Below are 12,210 nucleotides of genomic sequence, written 5' to 3'. Positions count from 1 at the left end.
CAGGGTTTAGGACACCTGCTTGGGGAAGGCAGGGACGGGGGGCGGGGGGGGCGGGGGGGAGGCTGCCAGAGATCTTGCTGCAGGGGGCAGGGGTGAGCACCGAGGTTGGGGAGGGGGTGGTGGGCCCGAGGTGGGACTAAGGTGCTGGGGGAGTGATGTGAGAAACAGGCAGGACCTTCATCTACACGGCTCGGATCCAGAGGTGAGGTTCTGGGCCATGGGAAGCCAGGGGTGTCTGTGGGAAGGGGCTGAGCGGGCACAGGGAAACAGGAGGCCGGGAGCTGTGAGTGGGGAGGGCTGTCTGTGGATGCTGGGGTCCCCAGAAAAAAACTCCACCTAGCCACCAGAGTCTGCAACAAACCAGCAAGAAGCCAGCAGCGCTACAGCCCAAGACACACCCGCGGAGAGACCCCCGACCCCACTGCCGGAGACAGGCCAGGCTCCCGGGAGGGTGCAGGGGTGCTGGGGTTTGCACCAGGGCAGGAAGCCCCAAGCAGGCCAGGGCGAGGGCGAGGGCGAGGACACTCACACGGGTCACAGAGCTTCCTGCTCTAGAAGGCTCCAGCCACCTCTCTGCAAAGCTGCCTGGTGGCACAGGTGGAGCCCAGGGCGCCATGGTCAGCCCTGCCTCAGGGCCCAGCAGGGAAGATGGCATAGGGGCCGAGAGTGTGGACACGTGGACCAGTATCTGAGCGTCCTCTCTTGGCCACTCGCGCTGGCCACGCTCTTGTCGCATCACACTACACCTGAAGAGCCTCGTCCAGCGCGAGTGAGAGTTAGCCTACAGCAACGGAAGAGCAGCCAGCCAGCCCTGCTCCCGCACCCTCCTTGGCCCTCCGCCGGCACCCTGGCGGACCCCAAGCGCCCACCTCCGGGAGGTTCTGCGAGGTTCCAGACTCACATGTCCACGCCCCCACCTAACTTCCTCTCATCCTAAATCTGCACTCGGAAAACTTCCTCCCACCCCCCCTCCCGAAGACTCCAAAAGCCACCGATCCCACATCCTTGGGCCCTCGCTCCTGCACCCCATGCCGATCCATCAGCAAACCCAGCGACGCCCTGCGCCACCACGGTGATCGCGAGCTCGGACTGCAGCCTGCACCCCATCTGGACCCCGCCAGTCTGCCCCCCCTCCCCGGCAGCCCTGCTCTGCCCAGAACCTGGGCCGTCTCCGGGGCGCCGCCAGGCCGCACCCACCGGGGAGCTGGGCCGCTGAGCCCTCCCCAGCTCTGAGTCCAGGCCTGTCCCGCCACACCCAGCACACAGAAATCTCCCCATTCCCCACCCAGCAGCCCACGCCACCCCCGCGGTCCACAGCATTCTGGACAAGCTATAACTGCACCCCAGACCTCCTCCGTGACCCCGCTGGCGGGAGCGCTCTTCCCCAATCCCGCTTGTGGGTTCCCTGCAGCACCAGAGCGCCACACACAGGAGCTTGTCTGCTCAGTGTCGTATCTGGAGTCCAGGGCCCGGCTGAGACGCTGTAGGAGCCGGCAGACTTTGCTGAGAACACGTGCCTTCTTTAAAATGACTTAGGGGCCCAGGGACACAAGGCCAACCAATGCCGCCCTGGGCCACCAGAGAGGCAGCTCCAGAGATCTGGATTCCACTGAGGCACAGACCCCAGGCCCAGCAGACAGCAGGTCCCTTGCCCACCTCTAAGGGGCCGGTCTGCCGTCCCCTGTGGCCTGTGGGGACCCTTCTCTGACTGAGTACAGAGACTGACAGGACAGTGTGGGCAGACCTTGGACCCCATGTGGCAGGGAAGGGCTGTAGCCCAGTGCGGGGTCCTGGACACCTTCCTCTCACCTCCACCTCTGTGGGAGAGAGGGACACACCTCCGCCCCACAGCTGTGTCACAGCTGACAAAGGGGCATCTCTGACCACCTCATGTGACCCTCACAGTGACCAGCTGGAGAGCAGGGAGGTGGGTGACCATGAGGCAGCATGGAGCCCATTCAGGGGAGAGGGCTCTGGGACCAGCTTGGGCCTGCTCGTCACCCACAGTTCTGGCGGGGTGGGGGCAGAGACTTCCGGGCCCCTCTGCTGCACTGAGCTGCTGCTGGTTGGATGAGAGTGACCACCATACCCACACCCCACCCCCATCAGGTCACAGCTGCCCTGTGCCCACGAGGAAGCCAGGGAGGCCATCTGGCCTCTGATTCTGGCCACTTTGGCTGACAAAGCTGCTCCCAGGGGGTGTGGGTCCCTGAGCAGAGGCTCAAGGGTTTCCCAAGAGGAGCCGTTGGTGTCTTGGGCACCAGCCCCTGGGACAGCGGGGAGGGACGGAGCCTTGCCACTCTGCCCAGTTCCTGCTCTGCCTGTCTCTCCTGTGAGACCTTCTCCAGTGAGCAGATGGTGAGCGAGGGCTGAGGTAAGCTTTCCGTCTGCCGCTCGGTTATGCTTTAGAAACACACTCGTTCGTGGTCTGGGGGGCCTGGGGGTGCTCGGCTCCTGGGCTGCCCAAGCTCTCCCCATGCAGAGGGGATGTTCCCAAAGGCCGCGAACCGGGGGTCCCCTGTACTTTCCCCCCACACCTGACTCTTGGTCCTGTGAAATGCAGACAACAGGGGAGGCACCAGCGGCCGCCTCGGACTGGAGGTCTCTTTGTCTCTTTCATTTGTGAGGAGGGGTCTTCGCAGCGGCTCATCTCGTTTCGTGTCTTCCAAGCTCTGTCCTGGACCTGCATGCTTACGGGGTATGTGACATCCCTGGGAGGGGGAGACCCATGGGGCCGGCACCCAGCGCAGCATTCAGCTGAGAGCAAGACACAGCCCTGTCAGAGCCCTCTGTCACCTCTCATGCCGAGCCCCCTCTCAGCACCCAAGGACCAGGTAGGGACCCGCTTTTGCTGAGTCCCTGGCTGGAACAGCACCGAGTCCTGAGGAAAGCCAGAGAACTGAGAGACCCTCCCCTCCACCCGTGAGGAGCTGGGGCTGGGGGTTGAGAGCAGAGGGCGGGCGGGGCTGGGATTCCAAACCCGATCTCCCACCTAAAACCAGCAGTCTCCACACAGGTGAGAGCTGAAAGGTGCACGTGTCTGTGTGCAGTGCATCCCTGAATGTGCACAGGCATGTGCACCTGTGTCTGTGTGTGCTCCTGCTCGTGAGTTTGTGTGTGCCCACGCATGCGATGAAGGCAACAAGCTGAACAGTCTGTCTCGAACCAGTGTCTCTGAGGGCCCGGTGTCTGTGGTCTGGGGGTTTATCCCTGTGTCCGTGGTCTGGGGGTTTATCCCTGTGTCCGTGTGTGTTTCTGTGGCACAGCGTATGGCTCCTGAGGCTTAGGCCGTGGGGGGTGGGGGCCAGCACCTGTCTCCTGGGCAGGACCGGGGCTATCGGGGCATCTGTGTGTCTAAGGCTTGGGCACCGAGGTCTGTGTGCCGGATCTGGATCTGCTGGGGGGCGTGAGCAGGTGCGTCGTCCAGCTGGCAGGACCCTGGTGTCTGCATGAACACCTGCATCAGGGGCCTCTCGTGGGGCGTGCAGGGCTTTGACTCAGGGAGGCTGGGTGCCTGAGCGAATCTGTTTGGGGGAGGACACGTGTGATTCTGCACCCATGTGAAGTTTGGGGAGCACACATGGAGCATCACGGTGGAGCCTGGGGACTCACCGTGTGTCCTCTCCTGTCTGTGTGACGAGAACTTGGGGCCCCTAATGAAGCACCAGTCTCCCATCCCATCGGCTAAGCGGATGGTTTTGCTCCCTCTTTCACACAGACAAACAGGCTCTGGATGAGAGAGACATTGATTCCAAGTCCAACAGCTGATCAGTGGCAGGTCTGAGCAGACACTGCTGGAGTCACCAGGGGCCACAGTGGGGGAGAGATAGAGCCCCAGCTACGGGGGAGCTGACCAGGCCCACTGAGATCTGGCCAGGCCGCCTCCTGCTGCATAGGCATCGCTGCCCACCTGGGCCACCAAACCCACCCGAGTGAACGCAGCAGATGTGCAGGCTTTCTGTGGTCCTCAGAGCTGGTGTATCCCCACCCCCTCGTGGCGTTCTGGGGCCAGGACAGCCCAGCAAGGGTCTTGCTCTGACCCCATGGGACAACCGAGGCAGAGAGGGTGGCTATCCCATCCCAGGCACAGGTGTCTCCTGGAGGGTGGGGTTTAAACTGGAGCCACCCATCCCAGAGCCACACCCTAGAGCTCTGGGATCTGCTGCCTGGGATCTGGGGCAGCATGCAGGGGAGAGAGGCAAAGGGCTTGTGGTCACTCAAGGGCACAGGCCAGGAGGAGCCCTGGGGAGTTCTGGGGTTCTGGGAAGAAGCAGGAAGCCGAGAAGAGCTGACACCTGGGCTGGGGGCAGCCCACCCTACCAGGTCCTGGGCTCAAGGGCCTCCCCAGAAGGGGCATCTACTCCATCAGGGCAGGAGGACCGCCCTCCACACCCTGCTCGGCCCCAAGCTCAGGTCTGAGGCCCCGGTGGGTAAGGCCTGGTGTGGGGGATGCCCTCTGAGGGCTCACAGCAGCACTCACTTCAGCGGCACATATACTAAACTTGAGCGTTCAAGGCAGCAAGATGCAGAACAGAGGCTGGTTTTTGTCCTCCAAGCCCATTCTCCATATCAGCCAGCTTGTTTTAGCAAACTCACTTCCACGTCAAGTGTACAGATGCACTCAGGGTGCAGGTAAGAAGCCAAAACCCCAACCGTCCTACAAATGAGTGGATTGGTCCCGACACAGGTTTTGAAGATCAGGAAGCACGCCTGTGGCCTTCAGGGACGTTCCTAGGACAGAGGCCCTGGCTGATGTGGGGCGGGGTGCAGGGGAGCATTTCAGGGGGCCCCTGAGCCAGGAAACCCGTGGGCGGGCAGGAGGGGAATGCCCAGGGTGAAGGAAGCTGACTTCTGTTTTTAGGGTCTGGCCCTTTCACTGTTGTGAAACAGGTCCTTGTGGAGGCGAGGAAGCCACCTGCCAGTCCTGCCCCTTTGATCCCCTAGCCATCCCTGCAGGGGCTGGAATTGGGGGGCACAGGAAGTCATGGCCCTGAGGGCCCCCTGCACACCTCTGGCCGTACCAGTGCGGCTTGGACAGAACCAGGCGAGCCACACATGGAGTCGGGCGGTGGAGGGCTGGACCCCCAGGGCCCATGGCAGGGAGCACGGCTCACCTGGCCAGGACAGGGTGTCAAGGGGACCCAGGGTGGGAAACTCGGCCTCCTGCATCCTCCCAATTCCCTGGGACCCTGAATTCTCCTAGGGAACTGGCACCCCAGGAGTGGCCATGTTCCCCATCAGCCCCTGTGGCACAAGCCCACGGACGTCCTCCTCAGCATCCCACCCCCCTGGAGGTGTGATAGGTCTGCATCCAACCTGCAGGGAAAGTTCTGGCTGTCGTCCTGCATACAGATGAGGAAGCCCCATCTCATGGCCGCAGATACCCTCCCCCCCGCCTGACCCAAGAAGACGGCGGGAGCCCAGCACGTCCCTGTCCACCCCAGGCCAACCCCTTGCCCCCTGCCCCACAGCACCCATTCTCCTAACCTGGGTGACCTTGGCCACGGCCTCCCCCACCATCCTGTGGGGCCCCATCCACACCCGTGAGCAGGTCCCCAGTCCGGGCCCCTGAGACGTTCTCATGGCACCCAGCACACCACAGCCTTCATCCAGTCTGCGGCCAGGCAGGGCCGGTGGCCCCAGGGCAGAGCCCACATCTGCCCAGATCCCACCCAGTGCCTGAGGGGAGGCCCACCCGTGGGCAGCAGAGCAGGGGCCGTGGCCTCCAGCACCCCACCCACCAGCCAGCATCTGACCCATTGTCTCTGCCACCAGGTGCACACCATGCCCTTCGGGGACAATCGCTCGGAAGTGACAGAGTTCATCCTGGTGGGCTTCTCGGGCTCGCTGGGCCTCCACGTGTGCCTGGTGGTGCTGTTCACGCTAGCCTACATGCTGACCGTCACAGAGAACGTGGTCGTCGTCGCCGTGATCCGGGTCAGCCCCCAGCTGCACAAGCCCATGTATGTCTTCCTCAGCAACCTGTCCTTCCTGGAGGTGTGGTACGTCTCCGTCACCGTGCCCAAGATGCTGCTCAGCCTGGCGGAGCCCCAGTTCCGACACATCTCCTTCGCGGGCTGCATGGCGCAGCTGTATTTCTTCCTGGCGCTGGCCTGCACCGAGTGCACGCTCCTGGGGGTCATGGCCTACGACCGCTACGTGGCCATCTGCAGCCCCCTGCGCTACCCGGCCATCATGAGCCCCAGCCTCTGCAGCTTCCTGGCCGCCAGCTCCTGGCTCTCGGGCTTCGCCGTCTCCCTGGGAAAGGTCTTCTTCATCTCGCGCCTGGGCTACTGTGGCCCCAACGTCATGAACCACTTCTTCTGCGACGTGTCCCCCCTGCTGAGCCTCGCGTGCTCCGACGTGTCCATGGCGGAGCTGGTCGACTTCCTCCTGGCTCTGCTCATCCTGCTGGGGCCGCTGCAGCTCACCATCTTCTCGTACGCCGCCATCCTCGGCACCGTGCTGCGCATCCCGTCCGCCGCCGGCCGGCGCAAGGCCTTCTCCACCTGTGCCTCGCACCTGGCCGTGGTGGTCATCTTCTACTCCGCCTCCCTCTTCATCTACGCCCGGCCACGCGCCATCTACTCCTTTGACCTCAACAAGGTGGTGTCCGTGGTCTACACGGTGCTCACGCCCCTGCTCAACCCCATCATCTACTGCCTGCGGAACCAGGAGGTCAAGGAGGCCCTACGCAAGGCAGTGCAGAGGGTGGCCCAGGCCCTGGGTGCCCCGTCCTAGGGGCCTCCCTGGGACCTCGCGCTCCCTCAGAACTGCTCCAGACCTCTGTGTCTCCAGTTTATCTCCTGAGTGGCTCCGGTGGGGTGAGGGGCTGAAGGCAGAGTCCTTCCTGTCCCTCATCTGAGTGGTGCCTGCCCAGGACACAGGTTTGGTGACCACCCCAACCTGGCTCACCCCTTCCCAATGCCTGGAACAGACGCCCCGTGTGGAGCCCCCAACCCTGACCCTCTCCGGGTGCCACACAAGGTATCATCCTGGGACACTTTACAACTGCTGCAGAGTACCAGTTGCCCCCGCCCCAGGTGGGGACACCCCCGTCCCCCACATCATGCAAGATTGGGGGGCCAGGTTGCAGGCTGGCCCCACGTCCTTGCTGAGGCCCCAGGCAGCTGGGCGCTCCCTCCTCTAACCAGGCCCCCGGAGGCCTGGTCAGCTGGAGCACCACGACCCCCTGCAGTTATGGGAGGTCTTGGGCCGTGCAGGGTGATGCCCAGGGCAGGTGTGTTGACAACCCAGCAGAGCAAATAAGACTCTGAGGAGTGGTGGATATTCCAAAATGAAAGCCAAAACTGGCCACTGAAACCAGCGTCCCCTGACCAGTGTCCCTGTGACCAGCATCCCTCTCTGTTGGCAGTAGGTGGAGTAAGCGAGGCCAGGCTTGAAAGTGTATGCGGGCCCTGATGCCTGCCCCAGCCACAGCCCCCACACACGCATTGTCACCAAGGGGCAATAGGGTGGCGTCCACGCCCGCTGCACGCCTGGCTGACCCGGGAGGGCAGGACCTGGGTCTCCCCAGAGGAGCCCTCACCTGCTCTCCTGCTCTCCTTGGCGCCTGGCTTCAAAAGGCACTCCATCCGAGCCAGCAGATGACTGTGATGGTGCCGTGAACTTTCCACGGCAGCTTCTAGAGTCACAAGGCCTGGCCCCAGCCTGTGCCGCAGACGCAGCCTGAGAGTTGGTCAGAAATCTCGTGGTGCCTGTGCAGGATTTCAGGTAATAAATGTCAACTGTGCTGGCAAGGTTGGGGAAACCTAGAATGTTCGTCTTGTGCAATGGATGATGGGGGCTTTGAGCTTCACTCTCAGGGCCACTCCAGAAACACACTACAGACTGAGGGTTCAGACCACTCATTGAGCACACACTGGGCTCAATGGGTGTGATGGGCCTTGTGCTGAACGTGACCCGAAGCCTGTGAGACCAGGCCCCACCTCGAGCACAGTGTTACCGAGGGCAAGGGCTCAAGGAGCGCGGGGCAGCGAGGTAGCAGCAGACCGTCATTGCGTTAGGAGGTGGTGCTAGGCGGCGAGGGGCTCTCTGTTGTCCCAGGGAGGACACTGCAAGGAGCGGGGGCCAGGGCTATGGGCGGAGCTAAGCAGGGAGCTGCTGCTGGACAGACCAGCACTGACCAGCCCGTCGCTGCGTCCTTTCCAAGGGTCTTGGCACAGACCCCACTGCCGTGGCGGCCACTAGGGTTAGCGAATGTCCCATGAAAGGTGCCTGTAAGTCTGCAATTTCAGGCACCTCCCTCTTTCATGTGGATGTGCTTCCAAATCAAACTACTGTAAAATGATTGCTTTAAAACATGGGGTGAAAATACTATTGTGCTCACTGGTTTGTCAATTCATAAAGCAAGTATTGAGTGCCAGCCTCTCACTGGGTGCTGTGTGGCCCTGCAGAGACCAGCTGGGTCAGGGAATTCACAGCCTGGTTTAGACACCCGGAAGCAACAGACACAGCTCGGGTCCGGGCCCACCACACAGCAGGGCCTCCGAGGTGCCAGAGACACAAGAACTGGTCCAGGCCGGGCATTGGTGTTGTGGGCAGGACCTGGTCTGGGGGGGCACAGGTGCCGTGGGCAGGACCTGGTCGGGGGGGCACGGGTGCCGTGGGCAGGACCTGGTCCGGGTGGGCACAGGTGCCGTGGGCAGGACCTGGTCTGGAGGGGGCACAGGTGCCGTGGGCAGGACCTGGTCCGGGGGGGCACGGGTGCCGTGGGCAGGACCTGGTCTGGGTGGGCACAGGTGCCGTGGGCAGGACCTGGTCTGGAGGGGGCACAGGTGCCGTGGGCAGGACCTGGTCCGGGGGGGCACGGGTGCCGTGGGCAGGACCTGGTCCGGGTGGGCACAGGTGCCGTGGGCAGGACCTGGTCTGGAGGGGGCACAGGTGCCGTGGGCAGGACCTGGTCCGGGGGGGCACGGGTGCCGTGGGCAGGACCTGGTCCGGGTGGGCACAGGTGCCGTGGGCAGGACCTGGTCTGGAGGGGGTACAGGTGCCGTGGGCAGGACCTGGTCTGGAAGGGGCATGGGTGCCGTGGGCAGGACCTGGTCGGGGGGGGGGGGCACGGGTTCCGTGGGCAGGACCTGGTTCGGGGGGCACGGGTGCCATGGGCAGGACCTGGTCCGGGGGGGCACGGGTGCCATGGGCAGGACCTGGTCTGGGGGGACACGGGTGCCGTGGGCAGGACCTGGTCCGGGGGGGCACGGGTGCCGTGGGCAGGACCTGGTCTGGGGGGGCACGGGTACCGTGGGCAGGACTGTGAGGCTACAGAGCCACCCGAGAGAGGAGCCTGAGCTCTGGGCCACCTGAGGCTGGGTGGTCAGCTGTCCATCCACCCAGACAGGCAGGTCTGAGAAGGAGGACCCTGGAAAGCCCAAGAGGTTGCCCGGTTCCTGGCTCTGGAGCTCCAGGGAAAAGTGACCAGAAACAGAACTTGGAGAGTCGTCAGCTTACAGAGGGTGCGCCGTCAGGAGTACGAGAAGGTCACCAGCCGGGGAAGAAGCAGAGAAGCACCCTCAGCAAGGAAGCCCTGAGGCGGGAGAGGTGGCCAGGGGGGAGGTCCCCGTAAGGCACCAAGTGAGGACAGACCTGTTCCACTGGGTTTATCAGCAGGTGGCTGTCAGGTGGAAGAGGGAGAGGGTGTGCTGGAAGGGGCACACCTGCCAGGTCAGCTGGAGAAAGGGCATTGAAGGAACACTGGTGGAGGAGGGGGCTGCTAGAGGAGGCGGCTGTTGGGGGGAGGGGGCTCCTTGTTGCAGAGTAAGCTGATGGGAAGAGCTTGAGGAGGGAGTGGTTGAGGCAAAGGGACGTAGCCCATCTGGGCAGGAACAGGCCAGGGCCTCAGCTGGGAGGGAGCCCAGCCCTCAGCTCTCCCCGTTCTGAGCGAGGACCACAGGAGGAATCTCCCTAGCAGACTCCCCAGAGCTACAAAAGGCACCCTTCTCTGAGCTGGCCCCTGCTCTCCAGGCCATACCCGGTCCGGGACGATTCTCATCCTAAGCTCCACCTACCCCCACCCCACACCCTGTCCTGGGCTCCAGGCCTCTCAACAGCCCCCACTCCACAGGGGCCCCTCCCACCAAATTCGGATGACTTCCCCTCCAGGGGGACAGAGAGACCCCACGCTGTAATACTGGCATCCACCTGTGCTCACCCCACATTGCCAGCCCTGCAGGGCTGTGCCTCTGTCCCCCTCCACACCGTCCCCAAGCAGAACCCCTGCTGGGACCACCCTGGTCTCCTACCCCTCACCCACTCACTTGACCCTGCCATCAGACTCCTGTTGTCCACAGGTTAAATTCCCAAATCCTTACTGAGACCCTGTGATCCAGGTCTCACCAGCCCCTACCCGAGGACACTGAGGAGGACAGTCCCCTTTGCCCTGACCCCTCTCACAAGCTTGACTCCAAGTGGGGCTCACACAGAAAGACATCCCCTAAACTGCCCCAGCTCCCCGGGTATCCACCTGTGTCTGTCCATGTACTATATACACGTGTTCCAGGCACCCCACCCTCAGGTGGACAGAAGCATCCTGCAGGCCCAGCCACTCTGTCCACATGTGCCCTGGTGCAGGGACCAAGCACCGGGAGAAAGGCAGCTGTAGGACTGGAGGCCATGAGAGAGGCCCCTGGCATCCACTGGGAGAATCCAGCTGGCTCCTTCCTCATTGGGGCCAGAACTGACTGATCTGATGCTCCATTTGTTCTGTTTCCTCAGACTCTGGAAGACGGATATTCCTACCCCTCTCTCTGCTCACTGTGAAGTTGGGGGCTATTGCAGCAGACAAGGAGGAGGCCCCTACTCCTGTCTGAGCAGCAGTGTGGAACCAGACCTGCCCCATGCCCCAGAGCCACAAGAAACTGGATGACCCATTAGCAGATGAGGAGACAGAACTCTGTGGGCTGGAACGCCTCACCACCAGCGGTCCCGTTGACGGCCGTTCCCCCCGCCACAGGCCATCTCCAGGGCCTCCTCTGTCTCCTCCCCCAGCCCCAGTGAGGACACAGTTTTCAGTTAAAGATAGTGGATTGAGCATCACGTCTTCCCGCCTTAAATCCCACCAGAGTGATGAGAAAGGAACCCATAGACTAAGGACAATGACAGAGAGGACAGCAGCAACAAAACTCCAGAAACTGGATACATGGAGTGGGCTTGGCAGAGCAGAGAGGACTCAAGTGCAAAGCCCAGGAGCAGCGAGTTTACCACCCAGTACCTCTGACATGGTCTTTATTCGTGGCCGACATAATGGACAAAGAGGAAACTCATGGAATCTACAATAAAGCTTATTATTCAAAAATCAATTGTATTTCTATATACCAGTGACAAACAATAGGAAATTAAAATATCTTTCAGATACCTTTTCCACTAGTATCAAAAAAACATAAAATAGCTAAGTGTAGATCTTACAAAAATGTGCAAGAACTGTACTCTCAAAACTACAAAATATTGCTTAGAACATTAAAGAAGACCTAAAGAAATGGAGATGTAAACCATGTTAACTGGTTGAAACACTCAGAAATGTTAGGGTGACAGTCCTCCCCAAATTGATCTATAGATTCAATGCGCTCTCAATCAGAAGCTAAGCAGGTTTCTCTTAGAGATTACCAAACTGATTCTAAAGTTTATATGGGAAGCAAAGGACCTAGAATTTTCAAAACAAGTTGAAAAAAGAGCCACAGATTTGGAAAACTAATACTACTGATTTCAAGTTTTATTATAAAACTACAGTGGTATGACGGTGTAGTATTGCCATCAAGAGAGACAAAGAGATCAGCAGATCAGAGTAGAGAGACTACAGAAATGGAGCCACACATACAAAGACAACTTATTTTTTTAACTTGTTTTACTTCTTATTTTTTTAAATTTGCATCCAAATTAGTTAGCATAGAGTGCAACAATGATTTCAGGAGTAGATTCCTTAGTGTCCCTTACCCATTTAGCCCATCCCCCCTCCCACAACCCCTCCCATAACCCTCAGTTAGTTCTCCATATTTGAGTCTCTTCTGTTTTGTCCCCCCACCGCCATGTTTATAGCTGCACTATCAACAATAGCCAAAGTATGGAAAGAGCCCAAATGTCCATCGGTGGATAAATGGATAAAGAAGATGTGGTTTATATATACAATGGAGTATTACTCAGCAATCAAAAAGAATGAAATCTTGCCATTTGCAGCTACGTGGATGGAACTAGAAG

The 12,210-nt window shown here is 60.7% G+C and overlaps 1 protein-coding gene across 1 annotated transcript; it reads left to right on the top strand.

The window, feature by feature from the left end:
* The first annotated feature begins 5,784 nt into the window (after positions 1–5,784).
* LOC109256702 (olfactory receptor 226-like) lies at positions 5,785–6,741 on the top strand. The gene has a single exon (XM_019432229.2). The coding sequence runs from the start codon at positions 5,785–5,787 to the stop codon at positions 6,739–6,741; it is 957 nt and encodes a 318-aa protein (XP_019287774.2).
* The last annotated feature ends 5,469 nt before the right edge of the window (positions 6,742–12,210 follow it).

The sequence above is a fragment of the Panthera pardus genome, unplaced genomic scaffold (assembly GCF_024362965.1).
Source record: "Panthera pardus isolate Hobbes unplaced genomic scaffold, ASM2436296v1 HiC_scaffold_22, whole genome shotgun sequence".
Taxonomy (NCBI): domain Eukaryota; kingdom Metazoa; phylum Chordata; class Mammalia; order Carnivora; family Felidae; genus Panthera; species Panthera pardus.
Note: the sequence above shows the minus strand (reverse complement) of the source record. Positions and strands in the feature narration are given on the sequence as shown.

Bases quoted from the DNA above. Each gene is read 5' to 3' on its own strand.
- LOC109256702 (XM_019432229.2), top strand. From the start codon at position 5,785: ATGCCCTTCGGGGACAATCGCTCGGAAGTGACAGAGTTCATCCTGGTG.